The sequence below is a fragment of the Schistocerca nitens genome, chromosome 7 (assembly GCF_023898315.1).
Source record: "Schistocerca nitens isolate TAMUIC-IGC-003100 chromosome 7, iqSchNite1.1, whole genome shotgun sequence".
NCBI lineage: Eukaryota > Metazoa > Arthropoda > Insecta > Orthoptera > Acrididae > Schistocerca > Schistocerca nitens.
In genome coordinates, this window is record NC_064620.1 from 266565477 (window position 1) to 266589895 (window position 24419).

General features: G+C 45.1%; 1 protein-coding gene across 1 annotated transcript; it reads right to left on the reverse strand.

Moving 5' to 3' along the window:
• Positions 1-965: 965 nt before the first annotated feature.
• Positions 966-24388, reverse strand: LOC126195198 (V-type proton ATPase subunit G). Its single transcript, XM_049933714.1, has 4 exons — positions 24236-24388; positions 23952-24052; positions 7659-7757; positions 966-1938 (listed from the first exon to the last, which is right to left on the reverse strand). The coding sequence occupies exons 1-4, from the start codon at positions 24315-24317 to the stop codon at positions 1864-1866; spliced, it is 357 nt and encodes a 118-aa protein (XP_049789671.1). The 5' UTR covers positions 24318-24388; the 3' UTR covers positions 966-1863.
• Between the last annotated feature and the right edge of the window lie 31 nt (positions 24389-24419).

Sequence of the window (24419 nt, forward strand, 5' to 3'; positions counted from 1 at the left end):
ATTAAAACTTTATGACAAATTCTAGTAAGATGGTCTTTACCTTTGTGATGCACCATTTGCCTATTCTTTGGACTCAAGTTTTCATTATTTTGAAGCAAGCAACTCCCCATTCCATAAAATTATGTGTGATATGTATTTCCATTAAAGTATAGTAGTAGTCTAATATTTTGGACTTGATGTGATGTCCCTGTCTCTATTAGTCGAGTCCCATTTTGAAGTTGTTAGAACCCTTTTACATGTCTGGCAATTCCTTCCTAACTTGTGTGTATTTTTCAAAGAATCCCTCCTCTATGTTGACTGCTATAAATGACTTTTGGCAAACTTGTTGCCTGTTACTGTCTTAACGATGATTCTCAATTTTTCATGCCCCCTCCTCTCTGTTGGGAGTTTGAACAATAAAAACCATTTTGTTCCCACAAGGTGCTATGAAATAAACTTCCCCTCAGACTGTCCTGATTGTCAGTGTATGCCTCGCACAAATTTCTTGTGCCGGGGGCACCAGAGGTTACTCAATAGTGACTGTGTTGCTATAACAGATATCTATTTACCGGCTAGTAGCGGAACTTACACTTGGGATTATCTTTTAAAAATAAAAAAACTAAAACACCATTGTTCCACCCTCAGTAGTCACTGCAGCATGCCCACAGTTTACATTACCAAAGGACTGGTGGTGCTGACTGTCATCTGAAAAATGTGCTAGTGTTGAAAAATTTCTAATTTAAACACACATGAAAAATGAATAACTCCTTCATAATTCAGGCTGTTGTATCTCAGATGGTTTGGATTACATCATGCAACTATACCAACTCTGTAGTTCAAGGTGGCCAGTAGTATTACTCTTCAATAATTATGACACCCTAGCAGATCATATACATCATGAACAGGTGTTGGGCTAAGATGTCCGTCAGTTAGATCATTTACAATATTTTCACTATAAAAATAAGGAGAGATAAAAGTACTGCAAGTAAATTTACATATTTCATATTTATTCCAACTTTATACCTTGCCATGAAGTATGAAGTTTTACAATGATTTTCTTTCATAAGTTATGTTAAATATTTTACATCAGTTCAGAATGACTCATTATCAACACACACACACACACACACACACACACACACACACACACACACACACACACGTTCACTTGTAATGTTAACTAACAAACAATATAATTTGGTACAATTTGGAATGATGATAAACACAACAGCTGTAAATTTATTTACATAATATTAATCTATTAACACTTACTGTACACAGTACAAGGCAAGGAATCCACTGCTTTATCCCACATCTATCACTACCCTATACTTCTATAACCAAATATACCACTGGAGGAATGGGGACAGGATTGTAACACGCCATGCACCACAAATTATAGTAAAATCTTATAAGAAATAAATATGAAAAGCAATGAAACAAGTGCCACAGGATTTGATCAAAGAATTGAATTATTACTGAACAAAATTACAAGGAGCATATTCAAATAATCACTATTACTTTTAGAATAATGTTCGTTAAACTCTGATACTGCTATTCAAATTAATACTGAATTTATCTGCCATCAGCAATTAAAAACACATCACAAAAATTGTGTGAAAGTTGATTTATTACTGCATGTGACCCAAATGGGAAAAGTGGTGGAGAAATGCACAGGTACATTAATAATGAACATATGTTTATTTTCTTTGTTTTCTGTTTGGTTATCCCACCACCAACTTTTAAACTACAGATCTGAGCTGTAACGAATGAATGTTTATAATACTTTTTTAAATAACAGATGGCAAAAATTTTATGCAATTTATTACATTCACTGGAATTTTATATACCAATTTTGAAACTTATTTCCATCAAATACAGAGCCTACTTTGCAGCTCTGAAGTTCTTATGGAGTTCTGGCTTGATATCGTACACCAATTCCAAAATCCTTTCTATTAACTGAAAAAGAAAACAAATACATAGAGTTTGAAGATAATAGTCTCTTATATTTAAAAATCAGCAAATGAATTATAACACTTTACCATAACAGAGTAGAAGAATAATCTGTATCACTTCAACTTTTTTATTTTGATCTTTATAATTAATACCAATTACTATGTGGACGATGAACCACTGATGATGTAACTATGTTACTAGAGTAATTTCCTTTAATGGTTCAAATGGATAACTATTCTAAGAAGTTTCTTGAGGAAACTTGCAGTTAATACACAAGTGCTTTAGATTGAAAAGCAACTGTAGGCTGGAGATTTAACAAACTGTAAAACACACACACACACACACATATACAAATGCGTGAAACTTAGAATACATCCCATATCCTTGAAACTGTTGTTAATTTTAGAGACTATTAACTTGAAAGTAAGATTCTTAAGTTGTAACCAGTACACTTTGATTCCTGAGACCACAATTAACATAAATTTAGGCCAAATGGGTGGCAAGAACCAAGTACATGTTGCATGTTGTAATGCTAGTTTCTACCTATGTAGTTCTGAGAAACTAGCATCAAGAAGGATAATTAAGATGGCACGTGTGGTGAAACAGACATTGGGGTCATGACTAATGTTGTAAAGTGTGCTTTGCAACAGGGTATTTTGTGTCACCAGTATACATTCTGTCTATTACCATTCATTCTATCTGATAACTTGGTGGTAGTCATGCCAATGTATATGGCCAAATAGTGATTACATAACAGCTGGTATATGATGTGTAGTTTCACACATAGCCTTCTCTTTGACAGTATATGTTTTGCCAGTTATAGGTCACGTGTAAGTGGTGACAGGAGGGTGCATAGTGTCATGGAATCTAATATTGTCAGGTGAAACTGGCATTAAATTTGCGTTGTAGCTAGGAATTGTCATAGCAAGGCAGCAGTTGCATTTGTGTAATCGTTTACTCAAACAGTGTCACCCTGGTGCCTAACCGACCCCCCCCCCTTCTCACACACACACACACACACACACACACACACACACACACACACACACACAAAAGGAGGGTAACATCCAGCAAGTGTTCAACTCTGGTCCCATAATGATCTGCCACAAATATGGCCAGGTTCACACAAAAGAGCAAGTGAGAGGGAATCTACCAGAATGTGATAAGTGCTACAATGAGACAACCTGCCCCAAGTAATAGGGAATTCAGTTTCCTAGTCATCTGGGACACTATGCCTGTGTCAGTCATCGCCAGGTTGTGGACTTAGGATAGTGGGGACTTTTGGCAGAGTATCATTACTGGGAAGGTAGACTCAGGTTCATGAGGTTGACGGCAGCTGACTAGTTGTGCTGTCTAAACCAGAGACAGCGATAGCATTCACCGAGTTCTAGGAACTCCATTCAGTAGTGCCAGGAGTATACTTCCATTGTAACTAAATTATTCTGAGTTTCATTGCCTCAGAGCTTCCTTGAGAATTACACCAAGTTCAGTGTTTCTAAACACCCTTAAGCTTCGAAGGTACTTTGCAGATTGGAGTCCTGTGAGCTACCCATGCAACAGTCCCTTATAGGTTGCATCAATCGAGGTACGACCTTGTCAATAATCATGTGTCCTCCCTCTTGGGCCACAACAGGGCAAGTATTACAGCAGATATGGTCACAAGGGTAGCAACCAGAGGGTAAGGAAATGGGTGCAGTAGATGCATAGTGTCCTACTGATATTACTGAGATTGGGGGGCAGGGATGTGTTAGTGATGAAAAGCTATTTTAGGGGTGTGGGAGGGGGGGGGGGGGCAAAACATCATACAGAAGGGACTTCATTTTATGGCATGATTTTAGGAAGTCATAGCCTTTTTAAGCTGGCTGCAGCTGCCGGAGACTGGTCACGTGGTTGGAGTTGTGTCTGCATGCGCATGTGTGCGCGTGTATTTTCGTCACAGGCCTTGTGGCCGAAAGCTCATTTTGCGACAGTCTTTTTATTGTACCTATCTGTGACTCAGCATCTCCACAACATGGTAAGTAGCAACTATCATTTTCATAATATTACTACATTCCCTCCTGGATTTTCCATTGTTTGATTTTCCCTTTTTGAAGTAACTGATTACAGAGGGTGCATACTGGCAACACAATATCCAGTTGCAGAGGATGCTCTACAACAGGGAAGTCATTATCCAGGAGCCTATTCCATCTAGAGTCTCCCTTCTGACACTAGAACACTGCAGGTGAGTGCTTTCAGGTTTTCAAATACCGTCTGGTGCAGACACTAACCATACACCTTTCCTTCTCATCCCTTTGTGCCAGTTGACACGATTCTGCCAATCACCTGGGGTATTCTGTCGATTAGTGTCTAGCATATTTTCCATCAGGGACGGAGCCATGAAGCAGTAGGACAGTTGGGAAAGGGGCCACTGAGTGACAACAGCAGAAAGCACATTTGCCACACTGTGACAAGTAATGGCAGACTGGAGGAAGATGTTCAGTTCGCTAAGGACTGCTTTAAGATGTTGACCATCACCCTATTTACTGATGTTACAGAACTGAAATTGTATGTAGTCATATGATATGTGGATTTCAGAAAAGTGATATGAAGAACACTGGTGAGGTAGTGCCATGTAGTGTCACGTTTTCTGAAGCTCTGCTAATGACAGTGCAAGTGAGGTGCTACAGTCTAGTGTTGCGCTGAATCTTCTATCTGCCCTGTAGGAACAGGAAGCTGAGAGGATGAAGGTCTCAGTATTACAAATGAAGGACTACTGGTTCTTGACCAATTGGACGCATGGCATGTTAGAAATGTTCTCACTCAATGACATGATTATGGAATCCTACTGGACACACCATTTCATCAATTAAACATACTCTGAGAAAATCCGTGTCTGTTATATTGATGTCTTACATGTGTACTTTTAAGTATTCATAAAATAGAAACATTCCACATGGAAAAAATATATTAAAAACAAAGATTCCATGACTTACCAAACGGGAAAGCGCTGGTAGATAGGCACAATAAAAAACACACAAAGGAGTTGAGGTTGGAGAGGAAATTCTGGAGTTCTTCTTCACTGTGAGTCCAGATCATGAAGATGTCATCAATAAATCTGTACCAAACTTTGGGTTGGCAGACCTGGGTAACCAAGAAGGCTTCCTCTAAGCGACCCATGAATAGGTTGGCGTACGAGGGGACCATCCTGGTACCCATGGCTGTTCCCTTTAATTGTTGGTATGTCTGGCCGACAAAAGTGAAGAAGTTGTGAATCAGGATGAAGCTGGGTAAGGTGATGAGGAAAGAGGTTTTAGGTAGGGTGGCAGGTGATCGGCGTGAAAGGAAGTGCTCCATTGCAGCGAGGCCCTGGACGTGCGGGATATTTATGTATAGGGAAGTGGCATCAATGGTTACAAGGATGGTTTCCGGGGGTAACAGACTGGGTAAGGATTCCAGGCGTTCGAGAAAGTGGTTGGTGTCTTTGATGAAGGATGGGAGACTGCATGTAATGGGTTGAAGGTGTTGATCTACGTAGGCAGACATATGTTCTGTGGGGGCTTGGTAACCAGCTACAATGGAGCGGCTGGGATGTTTGGGTTATTCACAAACCCAAGTTTGGTACAGATTTATTGATAACATCTTCATGATCTGGACTCACAGTGAGAAGAACTCCAGAATTTCCTCTCCAACCTCATCTCCTTTGGTTCCATCAGATTCACCTGGTCCTACTCCAAATCCCATGCCACTTTTCTTGATGTTGACCTCCATCTGTCCAATGGCCAGCTTCACACATCCGTCCACATCAAACCCACCAACAAGCAACAGTACCTACATTATGACAGCTGCCACCCATTCCATATCAAACTGTCCCTTCCCTACAGTCTAGGCCTTTGTGGCAAACGAATCTGCTCCAGTCCTGAATCCCTGAACCATTACACCAACAACCTGAAAACAGCTTTCGCATCCCGCAACTACCCTCCCGACCTGGTACAGACGCAAATAACCAGAGCCACTTCCTCATCCCCACAAACCCAGAACCTCTCACAGAAGAACCACAAAAGTGCCCCACTTGTGACAGGATACTTCCCGGGACTTGATCAGACTCTGAATGTGGCTCTCCAGCAGGGATACGACTTCCTCAAATCCTGCCCCAAAATGAGATCCATCCTTCACGAAATCCTCCCCACTCCACCAAGAGTGTCTTTCCGCCATCCACCTAACCTTCGTAACCTCTTGGTTCATCCCTATGAAATCCCCAAACCACCTTCCCTACCCTCTGGCTCCTACCCTTGTAACCGCCCCCGGTGTAAAACCTGTCCCATGCACCCTCCCACCACCACCTACTCCAGTCCTGTAACCTGGAAGGTTTACACGATCAAAGGCAGAGCCACGTGTGAAAGCACCCACATGATTTACCAACTGATCTGCCTACACTGTGACGCTTTCTATGTGGGAATGACCAGCAACAAACTGTCCATTCGCATGAATGGACACAGGCAGACAGTGTTTGTTGGTAATGAGGATCACCCTGTGGCTAAACATGCCTTGGTGCACGGCCAACACATCCTGGCACAGTGTTACACCGTCCGGGTTATCTGGATACTTCCCACTAACACCAACCTATCCGAACTCCGGAGATGTGAACTTGCCCTTCAATATATCCTCTCTTCCCGGTATCCACCAGGCCTCAATCTCCGCTAATTTCAAGTTGTCGCCACTCATACCTCACCTGTCATTCAACAATATCTTTGCCTCTGCACTTCCGCCTCGACTGACATCTCTGCCCAAACTCTTTGTCTTTAAATATGTCTGCTTGTGTCTGTATATGTGTGGATGGATAAGTGTGTGTGCGCGCGAGTGTATACCTGTCCTTTTTTCCCCCTAAGGTAAGTCTTTCCGCTCCCGGGATTTGAATGACTCCTTACCCTTTCCCTTAAAACCCACATCCTTTCATCTTTCCCTCTCCTTCCCTCTTTCCTGACGAAGCAACCGGGGGTTGCGAAAGCTCGAAATTTTGTGTGTGTGTGTGTGTGTGTGTGTGTTTTTTTATTGTGCCTATCTACCAGCGCTTTCCCGTTTGGTAAGTCATGGAATCTTTGTTTTTAATATACTTCTAAGTATTCATTAATAGACGTTATTTCAATAAGGTTACTGTGCGTTATTTTATGGCACAGTCGCCTCTGGCAGTTTAAGTCAAGGGGGAGAGGGGGGGGGGGGCGCATGCTTCAGAATTTATGGTATGGAGAATTTTATGTTTTTGGTTTTAACACACTGGATCAGTGATTCTCAGAAATGCTTGTGCAACCTTCTCTTGTCCCTTCATGGGCTGCTGATTACTATGGAGGAACAGATTATCCTAAGGCCCAGCTTTTGAATATCTTTGCAAGTTATGATTTCAATCTGTGGTTTCAATGAATTAAATTAATGACACTACAAACCTTTTCCCTGATTAATTCAAGAGTACCTTAAAATTCCATGGCACACATGTCCAGTAAGTTTCTCCCTTTCCCTCCCCAACCCCATTATACACTTATGCATTGGAAATGATGCCTTCATACCTCTCTTCCACTCTCAGCTTGCGTCCCACTGTCAAACACTACCTCAAGCCAAGGTGCAAGTTGAGAGTAGTTTTACGTATGTAAGAATTGTTTCATATTTCATTATATCTATGTATAAGCAAATGTGCACCCCCACATCCACACCCACAAGCTTATTAATATTTTTTTTAACAGAAAACTCTATACCTTTTCCTTTCGTTGATTTACAGATTTTTCCATTTCTGCAATCTTTACTTTTGTTTCTGCTTCAATCTGCGCAGCTCTGTCCTCCCGCGAACCCATGTGCTGTAAAGGAAAAACACATGCGCTAATTAGTAAGTTCGGGTCTCTGTATCTTTTAGATACAATAGATGCTTTGAAAAAGAGAGACACAACCCACAACATTTATTTACATTGGTTTTTAGTTCACCCTATTAAATGCACCACACTTTTTCTCCCTATATATACTTATGGCATCAGCCATTTCCTTCAGATTTAATCAGCAATCAACTACATTACAAATATAGCTTTTGTAATTGGTACATTCTGTATGAAGCAAAAAATTCTCATTTCTGTTGTGATGCTATTACATTAAAAATGTTTCTCCATTCTAATCATAACACATTCCCACAGGTGAGAGTCTTAAAATTCTAATATTACTGCCAAAGCATTGTGTCAGAGTTTGAAGCACTCATGAAAAGCAGTGGAGCTCACATAGTATTAGGTAAAGAAAGCTGGTTGAAACCTGAAATTGACAGCAGTGAGACTTGAGGAAAATTTGAAGTACATATTGAAAGGATAGGCAAGTGGTAAATGGAGGTGGTGTATTTGGTTGGTTGGTTGGTTGAGGTTTAAGGGACCAAACAGCAAGGTCATCAGTCCCTTGTTTCAAATATGCGCCATTCCGCTAGTGGGACAACTCAGTAAAGTCAGAACAATAAAACGGAAAAAGGGAAAAAACGTAAAAAGGCAGTCATGTTGTCATTGGTAAAAAACAAAATGAGGAAAGTCGGCAAGAGAACGAACCCAACACTATGCTGAAGCAGCATAGGCAAGACCACCTGTGACTTAAAAGGTACAACTGCTATAATGTAGAAACTACGTATGGGAATAGAAAGACTAACCAAGCCTTAAAAAAAAGGGTAAAAACAGTAAAAGGGGAAGAAGAGGAGATTTCGGTCAGGGAGGTGAATTGGGAATCTCCGAACGCTGCCTACAGTGGGAGACACCCAAACACTCACCGCCCTGCCCCAACACCAGAGAGAGATTAAAAACCTTAAAACTGAGAATAAAAGCCACTTTCCCGGAGGAAACCGAGAACCAGAGAGACCATCCGGGAATCGTCAGCCAACATCAAAGGTAAAGTGTGGGGGAGCCTGTACTTAGCATGCAGAGCCAAAAGAAGGGGGCATTCAACCAAAATGTGGGCTACCGACTGGAAGGCTCCACAACCACATAGTGGGGGTGGCTCATCACGCTAAAGAAAACCATGGGTCAACCGAGTATGGCCAATGCGGAGACGACACAGTGTGGTCGAGTCCTTTCGGGAGATGCGAAAGGAAGAACGCCACGGGCCTGGTGTCACCTTAATTGCACGAAGTTTATTAGACAGGGGAGTAGCCTCCCAAGAATTGGCCCATGACTGTGCGAAGTGGGATTTGATGTGAAGCCGTAAATCCGCTGCAGGAGGGGCTACAGAAAACGGAGGGTAAGTAACTGCTCCCCCAGCCAAACGATCAGCGAGCTCATTACCCGGGATACCCACATGGCCAGGGACCCAAAGGAAGTCAATAGAACAAGCAGCACGGTGAATATCAGTGAGATGGTCATGGATGGCAGAGACCAAGGGATGGCGCGAAAAACACCGGTCAATAGCAAGAAGGCCACTCATCGAGTCCGTGCATAACAAAATGCCGTTGTGTTGGGACTGTTTAATAAAGGTAAGGGCCTGGGAAATTGCCATCAATTCCGCAGTAAACACCCCACATGTAGGTGGCAGCAGATGACTTTTCGTTCCAACAGAGGACGTGAAGGCATACCCAACACGATCAGCAGATTTAGAGCCATCAGTGTAAAAAACAACAGCATCCCGAAACTCCCACAAAATCTGGCGGAAAAAGGAACGGAACACCACCGGGGGGATGGCATCTTTCTGACCGTGGCGGAGATCCATCCGAATTCGAGGCCGAGGAACTAACCAAGGAGGGGTTGAGGGGAGGGAGGGAGGAAGACAGGACAAAGAAGGAAGCTGAAAATCACGGCAAAGAGACGCAAGGCGGAGCCCAACCGGTAAACCCGCCCGAGGGCGGGAGTCGGGTGGGCGACGTCCATGGTCTGGGAACAGGGTAGAATAGGAAGGATGAGTGGGAGAGGAACGGATAGTGAGTGCATAAGACACCATAAGCTGGGACCGCCGAACAGAAAGGGGGGGGGGGGGGGGGGGAGATCCCAGCTTCAACCAGGAGACTATCAACAGGGCTAGTAGGGAAGGCACCGGTGGCCAAACGGATACCACGATGGTGGACTGGATCCAGCACGTGCAGTGTGGAAGGAGCAGCTGAACCATAAACTTGACAACCATAGTCCAAGCGAGACAGAACTAGAGCACGATAAAGACGGAGGAGGAGGGAACGATCCGCACCCCAAGAGGAGTGGTCAAGGAAGCGAAGGACATTGAGTTTACGGAAACATCCTACCTTCAGGAATCTGATATGGGGCAGCCAAGTGAGCTTGTCGAAAAGAAGACCCAGGAAACGAAACTGTGGGACCACAGGCAATTGTTGTGCAGCAAGATAGAGCTCTGGATCAGGGTGGATCGTAGTACGGCGACAGAAGTGGACCACTCGAGATTTTAAAGGAGAGAATTAAAACCCGTGTGAGAGGGTCCATGCAGAGGCCGCTCTGCAGATGCCATCGAGGAGGAACTAACCCAAATGCAGAAATCATCCACATACAGGGCAGGGGCGACCAAGGGACCGACAGAGGCCACAAGTTCATCGATAGCAATGAGGAAAAGAAGGACACTCAAGACAGAACCCTGTGGGATGCCCGTCTCCTGGGTCCATGGAGAACTAAAAGCAGTACCAACTCGAACTCTGAATGACCGATGGCTCAGGAACTGGCGGATAAAAATCGGGAGTGGGCCCCGAAGACCCCACTGGTGAAGGGTAAGTAAGATGTGATGGCGCCAGGCCGTGTCATAGGCCTTCCGAAGGTCAAAGAACACTGCAACCAAATGGCGGCGCTGGGAAAAAGCCTGCCGAACTGCGGATTCCAAGCGAAGTAAATGATCGATTGAAGACCGTCCCTCTCGAAAGCCACACTGGTAAGGGGACAAGAGATCCCGAGATTCGAGGACCCAATTGAGCCGACGGGCTACCATCCGTTCAAGTAACTTACAAACAACATTGGTCAAACTAATTGGCCAATAGCTGTCAACAGATAGGAGGTTCTTACCAGGCTTAAGGACAGGAACCACAATGCTATCCCTCCACTGAGAAGGGAAGTCACCCTGGAGCCAGATACGGTTAAACACCTGAAGAAGATGTTGCCGTTGTGGAGCACTGAGATGTTGAAGCAGTTGGTTATGAATGGAATCTGGGCCAGGGGCCGTATCATGAGAAGAAGATACAGCAGAAAGAAATTCCCATTCAGTAAAAGGTTCGTTATAAGATTCTGACTCACAAGGGGTGAAACATAACGTGGAAGCTTCAGCCAGCTGTTTTTGACGAAGGAAAGCAGCTGGATAGGGGGCTGACGCTGACGCCACTGCAAAATGGGTCGCAAGATGTTCTGCAAGAACTAATGGGTCCGTACAAATGCCATCTGGGAGGTGAAGGCCTGGGAGGGTGGACTGCCGATGGCAACCTTGGAGAGAACGAAGTGTAGCCCATACCCGTGACAGAGTGACAGTAGAACCAAGGGAAGAAACGAATTGTTCCCAACATATCCGCTTACCCTGTTTGATTAAATAACGGGCTTGAGCACGGAGGCGTTTCAAGGCAGTAAGGCTGGCTACGGATGGGTGCCTCTTAAAGTGTTGCAAAGCTCGACGGCGATCACGGGTGGCAATGGCAATGGCCGTACTCCACCACGGGACTTGCCGGCGACGAAATGGTCCAGATGAGCGCGGGACAGCAAGGCTAGCAGCGCGAACAATCGCGTCAGACACGTCACGTAGGACGTCATCAATACAACCTGACAAAGAGGGAGAAAACACGACCTGTGCAGTGTATAGAGGCCAATCGGCGCGTTGGAAAGACAAGGTAATCTGTCCATCGGGGAGCGGGAAGGGGGCGTGATAATCAACGGGAAATGGTCACTATCACAAAGGTCGTCGTGTGGCGACCAGTGTAATTGAAGGGAGGAGAGAGGGAGAAGAAAGAGAAAGATCAATGGCAGAAAAGGTACCATAACCAGCACTGAAATGAGTAGGGGAGCCATCATTAAGAAGGCACAGGTCGTGGTCTGCAATAAATTGGTCTATAAGAAGACCTCGTCTAGAGGGAAAGGCACTGCCCCACGAAGGATGATGAGCATTAAAATCCCCAAGGAGGAGGAAGGGAGGAGGAAGCTGCTGAAGAAGGGTGGTTAAGGTAGCAGGTGTAAGAGTCCTGTCAGGAGGGAGATAAAGATTGCAAACTTTGACTGCAGAGTCTAAGTGGACCCTAACAGCAACCGCTTCCAATGTAGTTTGGAGAGGAATCCACGTGCTAGCAATGTCTGTACGGACCAACGTACAAACGCCACCAGAAGCCCGCAATGGTCCGACCCGATTTCGACAGAAAACACGGAACCCACAGAGGGCCGGTGAGTGAGCATCAGTAAAATGAGATTTCTGGAGAACCACACAAGCTGCAGAGTAGGACAAAAGAAGGGATTTCAATTCCGGAAGGTGACGATAGTATCCATTACAATTCCATTGGAGAACCACAGAACGATGGTTTAAATGAGGGCTGAACACGCTAAATCCAGTCATACCGCCGGGTCCCCACCCGTCACCGACAAGGAGGGGGCGACATCCATGAACGACAGGTCAGAATCCGGTTGTGAAGTCGGGGAAGGGACCTCCGGTGACACCAGAGGCTCTTTGTCCCGGGACTTATGTTTCTTCTTCCGTTCAGGCTGAGATCGAGGAGGGCTGTGTGGCATGAAGGAGCCAGCTGCAGCAAGATCAGGAACAGAAAGAGACCGGGCGACCTGGGGGCCGACAGACCGCGGCTCTCGCGGTCGCCGCGCGGCAGCAGACCTTTGACCTGGAAGGTGCCGGGAAGGGGCATCCCGGGAGAGGCGCCCTTGACCGGCAGACGCCGAAGGAGTGGGACACTTCTCCAGCTGGGGAGGGGGAGCAGCGCCCAGAGGAGAAGGTGTGGGAGCCGCAGGGGAGGGGGGGAGGAGAGGGGTCCGGGATGGGGGTAAGGAATGGGGAGGAAGGGGTGAAGATGTAACCAAGGCGTAAATAGATGTCATGGACACAGGGTGCAGTCGTGCATATTTCTTACGGGCCTCTGTGTAGGTTAAACGATCGAGGGACTTATACTCCTGTATCTTTTTTTCTTTCTTATATACTGGGCAATCTGGTGAACGTGGAGAATGACTACCAAGACAATTTACACATACAGGAGAGGGAACACAGGGACTCCCCTCATGGAGTGGAGGTCCACAGTCACCACAGAGAGGGGCCTGGGAACAGCGAGAAGACATGTGGACAAAACGCAAGCACTTAAAACACCTCATAGGAGGTGGGATGTACGGCTTCACATCACAGCGATAGACCCTAATCTTAACTTTCTCAGGGAGGGTATCCCCTTCAAAGGCCAGGATAAAGGCACCAGTATCAATACGATTATCTTTAGGACCCTTCTGAACACGCCGAACAAAGTGAACACCCCGCCGTCCGAGATTGTCCCGAAGTTCCTCATCAGTTTGAAGGATGAGGTCCCTGTGAAAAATCACACCTTGTACCATATTTAGAGCCTGGTGAGGGGTAATGGAGACAGGAATTGTGCCAAGATGGGTACAGGCACGAAGGGCCGCAGATTGGGCAGCTGAAGCAGTTTTTATCAGCAACGAACCCGACCGCATCTTGCTCAGGGAGTCCACTTCGCCAAACTTGTCTTCAATGTGTTCCACAAAGAATAAAGGTTTGACACTGGTGAAAGTATCTCCATCAGTCCTGGTGCAAACTAGATAACAGGGGAAAGGTTTTGCCCCTAGACGACGGGCCTGACCCTCTTCCCAGGGGGTAGCCATGGAATGGAAGGCCGAAGGGGCAAGAGAAGCAGCACTTGAGGAATCAGTTCCACGCAGAGAGACGGACGCAGAAGAACGGCCAGAGTTTCGGACCCGTATGCGTTTCATCTGCATAGCGTCCGCCCTGATACCACCCACTCCGATCAGGGGCTCTCCTGACGGGCGCCACCCAGCCACAGCAAGGGCCGTCTGGGACAGCGGCCATTGCCGGGAGTTCCGATGCTCCAGGATGACGAGCAACCACTCCAAGGCATGCATGAGGAGGTCACAGCTCAGGTATCATAAGTGTGATCCCTGTGTGTTCAGGGGGCTCAACCAAAAGGGTACATAGCGACCCCACCGCACGGGCTGGCTACCGTGCTGGCTATGCACCCTAGCATCCGACAACGACGTGAAAGAAAAGGTGGAATGTACTAGGAGGGCGCACGTCGGAGACACTAGGTAAGGTGCTCTTCCCCAAATGGCTCACACTACGGAGGAGAAATTTATTAATGGAGGTCAAACCCCAGAGGGAGACCAAGGAATGCCAAAAGGAGGAGATGATTACGCAACAAAGCCGGAGTGTGAAACCAACAGAACCAGGAGGATAGCGGGGGCCAACATAGGCAAGGACACCAATAGAGGGAGAGGAGAGGGCGAGGGGAAAGGAGCATGGAGGGGTTAAGGAGGGGAAGGGAAAGGAAATGCAGCCCGGGAGAGAAAGAAGGCTGCAATGGCTCGGGGCCCCGTGCTCGCCACGCACGTATCCACAAAAGAGTTGTGGACCCCCTGGGGGTGTGGTGTATTTGTTGCAGCAGACCAGGAACTCAAATCCACTGAGGTAGAAACTGAAACTGCATGCGAGATTGTTTGGTAAACACTCAGTACTGAGGGTGGGCATAGAATGATAACTGGATCCTTCTATTGCCCAACAGGCTCTTTTCCTGATGTAACCAAAATTTTTAGAGTTCACTTCAGTTCGCTTGTATGCAAGTTCCCCAATCATACCGTAATCATCAGTGGAGACTTTAATCATCCAACAATTAACTGGGAAAATTAGTTTTGTTAGTGGTGGGCATGACAAGACATCCGTGGAGAGAGAGAAAATGAAACCACAGTTTTTACATTACAGCACTGCACAGCATTTTCTTTCTCACAGTTGGTTTTAACACAACACCTGTACATTGTTGGTCTAAAAAATACAAAGCCTACATCCTCCTGTTATTTGTTAGAGCATCATATAGAAATATGAAGCATGTTGATCAAGAACTTTGACACTTTTCCCAACATTTTCCCTTTATGTAGTATATATACATTTGTGCAACACCAATATTTTTTTAAAATGTAGCTCATGTCTTTCTGAATGTTTATTAGTGTCACACATCAAAAAGATGTAGCTACGTTTGTCCAAAAGTTTATTGCAGTTATAAGAAATTTTTAAGTAAATTGCTCACGAATTTTTTGATATTTTTACTAACAGTGTTTCACTTTTGTATGTCTGGCTGCAAGTTTACTGCCACTTCCGTTCTACTACTGGTAGCTTAATATTTACTGGATTACAGTGGTATTTGCAAATATATATACCTACACCTGTAAACATCAAGTCCTATTTATGTAATGCTGCTGCTATCCAAGTAGATTAACAAAGCTTTTCGATCCCGATATTTAGATATTGAGGTAATTTGTGGAAAGATTGAGCAATGAGGTATTTTTTTCCTTTTTTGTACTACTACATGACTACTCTGCAACTCACAATTAACTGCCTAGTTCAGACAGTTCATCAAACCATATTAAAGCCATTTCTCTACCACTCCATTCTCTAACAGCAAGCAAGGAAAACAAAAACTTAACAGCACCAGGGGAAGAAAACACGTGAAAATGGGAAACAAAACAGGCAAAACAACCAAGGCAAAATGCAGGGAAAAGGCGGGGAGAACCTGGCTGGTTTAGAGGCAAGGCCAAGACCTCCATAACCAATGCCTACACTAACTAAGGGACTCAAATTCAAGAGGAAAATTCAAGGGCTTATACCTGAGAGTGCAAACCACTTTTGCAAAGAAAACAGGACGGACATAACAATGCAAGGATATTCCACTAACACTCAATACTAGGAAGTGGAAGGACATATTTAGTGCAAAGGGTCAAAAGGCACAGGCAGTCCAGCAAAATATGGATCACTGTTAGTGGAGCCCTGCAACTACAAAAGAGGAGGTGGGGTGGGAGCGGTTCCTTGGGGAGTAAAAAACCCATGGGTCAACTTAGTACGTCCAATATGAACATGGCAAAGGATGATAGATTCCTGCCAGGAGAAGCAGAGGGAAGAATGGCACATGGTGAGTCTCTTTGACGCCACAAAGTTTATTAGACGGGGGGGGGGGGGGGGGGGGGGGGGGGGGTAACCTCCCATGATTCAACCCACAACTGAGCAAAACAGGATTTGATGTAAAGCCACAAATCCACGTACTCACCTCTGGAGAGGTTTCAGAGAATGGGTGTTAGGTGGCGGCCACCCCCCCCTCCCCCCACAGGTGATCAGCAAGTTCATTATCCGGTATACCTATGTGGCCAGGAACGTAAAGAAGGACATTGACCAAATACGCAGCATCACCAATATCAGTAAGAAGGTCGTTGATGACAGAGACCAAGGGATTGGTGGTGGTGGTGGTGGTGGTGGTGGTGGTGGTGGTGGTGGTGGTGGTGGTGGGGGGGGCACTGAGCAATACAGAGGGCCCGATAGATGGCCACCAATTCTGCAGTAAACACTTCACACGTCAGGCAAGAGAGAGCATTCTGTGCCAACAGAAGACATTTCCCACATGGTAAGTGGATTTAAAGCCACTGGTGTAAAAACAATGGCATCCTGAAACTACTCTAACACCATTCAGAACAAACAAACACCATTAGAGCGATGGAGGATTTTGGAATGTGTGGCTGATGAACTAACCAAGCGAGGGTACTTGGGGAGAACATGGGGAAGAGAACAAGGAGAGGAGATGGAGGTTATGGCAGAGAGAAGCGAGGCGAATCCAAACCACTAAACCCACCTGAGGGCAGGCAATGGGCCAGCAACAGCCTGAAGACATGAAAAGAATAGAATATGAGGGGTGAGCAGGGAAAGAGCACAGATAGTGATGGCAGAGAAAACCAGGAGCTGACTCCAAATCGAAAGGGAAGGGATCCAAGCGTCACAGTGACAACCACAAGACTATTGACAAGGCTAGTGTGATAGGCACTGATGGCTAAACAGATACCACGATGGTGAACTGGGTCCAAGAGGAGCAGTGTGAAAAGGGCTGATGATCCATAAAACCTTTGGGAGGGTATGTCCATTGAAAGGCAGAATCGATGGTATCAGTGCAGTTGTCCATACAACCTTTCTGCATATGCCAAACACAATGAACACACCTTCGTTCCAGACTGGCCCAGAATTTGTCATCAATTTGAAAGATGAGGGCCCTATGAAAAATAACTTCCTGGACCATATTCCAAGACTGGTGATATGTAATATGAAGTTTTGATCCACAAGGAACCTGACCACATCTTACTGAGAGACTCCAATTCCCCAAATTTGTCTTCACTATTTTCCACAATGAATAATGGCTTTGCGGTGGTGAATGTGTCCCCATATGCCCTAGTACAAACCAGGTAGCGGGGGAAGTGCTTCACACCAATCTGGTGGATCTGGTCCTCCTCCCATGGTGCAGCCAGGGAAGCGAAAGTTGCACGGTCATAAGAAGCAGAAGTCAATGATCCGTTACCACTCAAAGAGACATCCATAGGAGAACGGCCAAATTTTCGGAGTTTGATACGCTTCATGCACAAAGTACCCATCCCGATACCACCCACTCCCATCAGGGGCTCTTCCCATGGGCACCACACAGCGGAAGTAAGGGCTGTCTGGCACAGTGGCCATTGCCACGAGTTCTAATGATCCATCATGACAAGCAACCAGTCCTAAGCACACATGGGGAGACATCAGCTCAAGTATCAGAAGTGTGGTCCCTGTGTTGTCAGGGGGCTCAGCCAGATGGGTACATAACAACACTACCACACTGACTGGCTACACATGCTGGTGATCTAGTGAGGCAGATGGGGCTACAGCAGGGAAGGAAGAGGAAAGGGAAGGGGGGGAGATGAATCAACACCATAGATACCAGATAGGGAGTTCTTCCCCTAATGACTCACACTACAGACAGGAAATGCAGAAGGGGTGGTCAAACCTCTAAGGGGGACCAAAATCACCAAAAAGGAAGATTGGCAGAAAAGGCAAGGGGAACAAAACTGCAAGGTGGGGAGAAAGGGGCACGGGGAAGGAAATTTGATTTTGTTTTGCTTCAGGGCGCAAAAAACAACTGGGGAATATAGGTACTCGTGGGCTAAAGTATGAGGACTGCAGCCTTGGTAGCAGTGTCAGCAGCCTTGTTTCCTGACACACTTACATGTCCAGGAACCCACAAAAACATCACACTGGCTCCACCAAGAATGGGCAAGTGACAGTTTTCCTGGACCCGCTGCACTAAGGGATGGGTTGTGTACAGCGCACATAGACTTTGAAGGGCAATGAGTGAGTCTGAGCAGAGGACACAATTGAAAGACTGTGTTGCCGGATGTACTCCGTGGCCTGATACAAAGTGAGAGCTTGGTTGTAAATACTGAGGTGTGCCAGAAACCGATATCGAAAAACACGGGTGTCAATGAAGAAGCCACACCCAACCTTACAGTCAGTCGGAGAGCCATCATTGTACACAAAGGTACTATTGCAAAGTTCCATGCAAAGGTCTTGAAACTGAAGGCAATAGACCAAGGCTGGAGTAGTGTCCTTAGGAAGTGAATGAAGGCCAAGGTTAACATGGGTCACTTCACAAAGCCAAGGTGATGAAGGGTTCACACCCACCGGAAAGCTACAGGTAGTGTGAAGGTAAGCCGCCATAGCGAGTGCTGAAAACAGACTCCGGGAGGTAACAGAGAAGAGGAATGTGCCCCATACAGACGATCAAAGGAATCATCAAAGAAGGAGGCATAGGATGGGTGACCACACTTGGCATACAGACAGCATGCATACCCGCTGAGGAGAAAGTCATGGCAGAAGGACAGTGATAGTTCAGCAGCTTCAGCATACAGACTCTCAACCGGGCTGGTGTAAAAGGGGCGCCTGTGGCCAAACGGATGCCATAAAGGTGGATAGTGTTGAGACAGCGTAAGAGGGATGGGCGTGCAGATGCGTAAACAAAGCACCTTAGTCAAGGTTTGAATGGACAAGGGACAGTACAAATGGAGAAGGGTGGTTTGATCGGCACCCCAGGAAGTAACACTGAGGACATGCAGGACACTGAGGAATTGCATACAGCGAGCTGCCAGGTAAGATACATGGGAGGACCAAGAGTGTTTCCTATCGAGCATGAGCCCCCAGGAATTTAATGGTTTCAATGAATGGAAGGAAACATCCCAAGATGTAAAGATGGTGGGAGAAACCACTTGTGTTGCCAGAAATTCATACAGACAGTTTTGTCAGTGGAAAAGCTAAAGCCATTGTCGATGCTCCAGGAGTAAAGACGATCAAGACATCGCTGAAGACGTCGCTCAGTGAGACTGGTCTGTGGGGAACTGCAATAAATGGCAAAATCATCAACAAAAAGAGAGTCGGAAATGCCCAGCAGGAGACAGGCCCGTATACGGTTAATGGCGATAGCAAAGAGGATGACACTCAGGACGGAACACTGGGGCACACCGTTTTCCTGGACAAAGGTGTCTGACAAGGCAGAACTCACACGCACCTTGAAAACTCAATCTTTTAAAAATGCCTGAAGGAAACAGGGCAGGTAGCCATGGAAGCCTCATGTGTAAAGAGTATGGAGGATACCAGTTCTCCAGCAGGTGTCGTAGGCCTTCTCCAAATTGAAGAACAGGGAAACAGTCTGAGATTTCCGCACAGAACTATGAGATGGGTGGGCAAAGTAACGAGATGGTCAACTGCAGAACGCCGCACTCGAAATACACACTGTGCATTCATCAGTGAAGTGCGAGACTCAAGTCACCATACCAGCCAGACATGAATCATACATTCCATCACCTTGCAAACACAGCTGGTAAGAGAGATGTAGCAGTAGCTAAAAGAAAGGTTTTTGTCCTTACCAGGCTTAGGTATGGGTATGACAGTGGCTTTGCACCAGTATCCAGGAAATGTGCCCTCTGCCCAAATGCAGTTGTATGTGTTAAGCAGAAAGTGCTTGCCTGCAAGAGAAAGGTGCTGTAACATCCTGAATATGGAGGGCATCTGACCCTGGGGTGGAGGATCGGGATAAACTGAGAGCATGATCTAGTTCTCCCATAGTCACCGTAAAGGTGGCATTGTAGCATTCACGATTTGGAGAAGAGAAGGGTACCGCCCGAGCTGCCTCCGCTCATTCCTGATGGAGAAAGGCAGGGAGATGGTGGGAAGAGCTTGATACTTCTGCAAAATGGTGGCCCAAGATGTTGGAGATAGCAATAGCGTCCACAATAACTTTATCTGTTACTGTGAAGCCGGAAATTGGGGAATGGATCTTGGTCCCACAGAGCCGTCCGAGGTTGGCCACATGACAGTGGAAGGGGGGAACTGTTAAAAGAAATAGTGAATGAAATCCAGCTAGCTCCTCTGTTATCTGGAAGAACATGACCCGACACTTTGCATGCATCTCTTTATAATGAATGCAGTTTGCCATCGTAGGATGACAGAAACGCAGAGAGCACATCTCCGTGTGCAAATTGTGTCACAGCATCCCTCAGTCTACCAAGGGACTGTGACATGACATGATAAAGAGGAAGTGCGAGGAATGGAACGTTTTGCAGCAGTAAAGATAACATTGGTGAAATATTCCACCTGGTCATCACAATTGGGGAAATCTTGTTCTTCGAAGGCCGCCAGGGTAAAGCTGCCAGTCAGCCTTAGTAAATTGCCATTTGGGCATGCACACGTATGGGGTAGGATTCAGCAAATGCAGAGCACACGGGAAATGGTCGCTCGAGTAGGTGTCGGAAAGAACGGACCACTCAAGACGAAGAGGAGGGGGGAGGGGGGGGGGGAGAACGAGGAAGGAAATGCAGGCTGGGAAGGAAGAATAGGGTGCAACAGCTTGGGGCACCATGGCCACCACGAATGAACTCGTGAAACAATAGTGAGCCCTCTGGTGGGGGCTAGAGATATATGATATGAACTATTTTGCAGCATTTGTTGTTACACCATAGTATTCTAATTTAATATACAGACAAATATCTTGGACAGATCACAGAATAACCAGTACATTGTAATGTATTGTCTAATGAACTGAGCACATTCATTTTGTATGCGTAAACAGACAAGATCCTTAAGTGGCTTTTGCAAGATGTATGGTTACCTGCTTTACATATCATTCTTACTATTCACTTCCCTTGGATAAATACTTTATTTACTTCAGATGAACTGAAAGAAAACACATGGCGAAAATATGCAAACTGAGCCAAAATGACTAAGTCAACACAATAAAGATTATTAATTTAATCTGAACTGTATTATTGGGTTCCAAACTAACCACAGTCTCATAATTTGCGACATTCTTAAGAAAGGTTTGACAGCAAAGATCATTAATTTAATTTTTGCGAGTAAAAAAGTTGTATTCTAACCTAACCTAGGCCTGATATTCGGCTAAAGATCAGTCTCTTTTTCAGACTTCACCAGCTCACAACCAAACTGTCACATTCAAAACTAACCACAATTTCACAATTCATGACATATTCATACGAGACAGCCTAATATTTGTGATTAAAGCGAAGAAGGGAATTGTTACTATTTCGGGGCCAGAAATTCGTTGCCCCCCCCCCCCCCCCTTTTTGTTTTTCACCCTTCATTGGTTATGTGAAGGTATCATTCCAATGGTTACGCAAAATTGAAGCATTGTCAACCTATGAGCAGTAGAGAAGCACCTTCATGACTGTTGCTGCCCCTGATCTGGTCTTTAGCTGAGTTAAGAGAACTGCACACACTAATACATTTGTTTGGATATCACATTATCAGAAGGACTTAAGAGCAAAGGAAAGTGTATGAAGTTCAGTTCCACTTATCAACCAACTTTGTAAACCATCCTTCATAAGTGTCATCTGCAAAGCTATTCTGAAACACCACAGCAGAAAATGTTCTCTTGGAATACCACGATAATGGAGTCCACTAATGGGCCTCTTTGGTTTTTAGGAAGAAATAAATCTAAAGATGCTAAATCTTGGCCAGTAAAGTGTATGTGGAATCATCAGAACTTAAGACTTTATGGGTTGTGAACATAATCTCTAGGTGTTGCACATTCTTCACTGTGGACAATGTTACCCTCGCTGATGGGACTGTTCCACAAAATCAATAAGTGTGGCACTACCGTCAAATCTGATACACTGAGTAGACAATTTTAAATGACAACATAAGCCTAATATTGTGTTGAGCCCCTGCAAACATGCAGAAAAGCTGCAACATGACTTTGCATGGACTCTACTAATATCTGAAGTTGTGTTGGAGGGAACAGACACCATAAATCCTGCAGGGCTGTCCATAAATCTGTAAAGAGTATGAGGAGGTGGAGACCTTTTCTGAACAGCATGTTGCAAGGCATCCCAGATATGGTCAATAAGCTTCATGTCTGGGGAGTTTGGTGAGCAGCAGAAGTATTTTAACTCAGAAGAGTGTTCCTGGAGCCACACTGTAGCAATTCTGGGCATGTGGGGTGTCTGAATTGTCCTGCTGGAATTGCCCAAGTCCATCGGAATGCACAATAGACATAAATGGATGCAGGTGATCAGACAGGATGCTTACGTATGTCATCTGCCAGAGCCGTATCTAGATGTATCAGAGGTACCATATCACTCCAACTGCAGACATTACAGAGCCCCTCCAGCTTGAACAGTCCCCTGCTGACATGCAGGGTCCACTGATTCATGATGTTGTCTCTATACCCGTATACGTCCATCCGCTTGATACAATCTGAAATGAGACTCATCCGACAAGGCAACATGTTTCCAGTCATCAACAGTACAATGTCAGTGTTGATGGGCCCAGACGAGGTGTAAAGCACTGTTGTGCAGTCCTCAAAGGTACATGAGTGGCCCTTTGGCTCCGAAAGCCCATATTGATGATGTTTTGTTGACTAGTTTGCATGCTGACACTTGCTGAAGGCCCAGCACTGAAATCTGCAGCAATTTGTGGAAGGGTTGCACTTCTGTCACGTTGAACGATTCTCTTCATTCGTCATTGGCCCCATTCTTGCAGGATCTTATTTCAGCCGCAGCACTGTTGGAATTTAAAAAAAAAAAAAATTTTTACCGTATTTCTGATATTCACAGTACACTCTAGACACGGCCATACAGGAAAATCCTCACTTCATCACTACCTCGGAAATGCTGTGACAGGTTGCTCGTTTGTCGACTACAACACCACAATCAAACTCACTTAGAACATGATAACCTGCCATTGTGGTAGCAGTAACTGATCTAACAACTGCACCAGACAATTGTCATATCGGAACTGCCGACCACAGTGCTGTTATTCTGCCCATTTACATATCTCTGTATTTGAATATGCATGCCTATAGCAATTTCTTTGGTGCTTTAGTGCATAATCTCTTGGGGACGAGAGTCATTCTGGAAACCTTTTAGGCGGCAGGCACTCTTTTCCCATCGTACTGTATCAGAATATTTCCCATCACCATTAATTTTATCTTTCAGCTGCCCCCCCTCCCCACCTCAAACTATTATTATATAAATATACGTATTCAGTATTTTACACATTTTATGCACTGGCAACATACATTATTCAATAGATGGAAACAACAGATGTCTACGATATGAATCTCCACAATGAGAATTTCTCATTCATGCAGCATCCAGTAAAGAGGAAACAGGTATAGGGCTGCTCTCCTACTACATTTACACCTATACTCTTCAAACCACTGACGCGCATAACAGGAGGTACTTTCTCCTGTAGCAGTTATTAGGGCTTCTTCCTTTACCATTCACATATGAAGCATTAGAAGAATAACTTTACCTAGATTCGATTCCCTTACCCTTTTCTCACAATTAAAAATACAGACTGCTGAAAGTCTAACATGTTCTTAGAATGTTTTCTGGAAGTGTAACACCCTAAAAATGTATAATGGCATATCGTTAGAGAAATTTGAAGCTTTACAATGGCTTATATTGTGAAAGTTGACTTTATTTCAATGCAATTTCATATTATTGAAGTAGTCATTACGAGAAAGGAGTCTGAAATTGATATACCTTTGCCTCGAACTCTTTAAACTGCCTCTCTCTTTCTTGCCTGTATTTCTCAATTTCTTCCTGTGCTTCTTCCTTGGCCTGTTTCAACCTGCGTGCTTTTCCTGCGAATGTAAAGATGAAACCTCATTAACAAGCAAATGAGATAGTATACTACTTATTCTTTAAATTCAAACCATTCACTCAACCAATCGAGGTCACGCCCCCTTCAGTAAGGTGTTCTTGCTAAAATAAAGAGACAAAAAGTCTCAAAAGTTTGCAAGACGGTATTTCTCATTTTTACTTACGTTTCCTCGCTTCTGAAACCTTCTCTGCAGCTCTTTTTTCAGCTGCTAGGAGCTGTTGAATTCCCTGTGTCTGGCTTGCCATTTTCCTGCACTTACAGATCGATCATATGACTCAAAGTCAAAGAGAGATAAAGCAGCATAATCGTTCCTTATTTCAACAATGTACGGCGCTACAGTCGCCTTG

Excerpts from the sequence above, each read along its gene's own strand:
- LOC126195198 (XM_049933714.1), bottom strand. The coding sequence starts at position 24,317 with ATGGCAAGCCAGACACAGGGAATTCAACAGCTCCTAGCAGCTGAAAAA. Across the intron at positions 24,053-24,235 it reads GGTTTCAGAAGCGAGGAAAC|GAAAAGCACGCAGGTTGAAA; the intron begins GTAAGTAAAAAT and ends TTACATTCGCAG. Across the intron at positions 1,939-7,658 it reads TAAATCAACGAAAGGAAAAG|TTAATAGAAAGGATTTTGGA; the intron begins GTATAGAGTTTT and ends TTTCTTTTTCAG.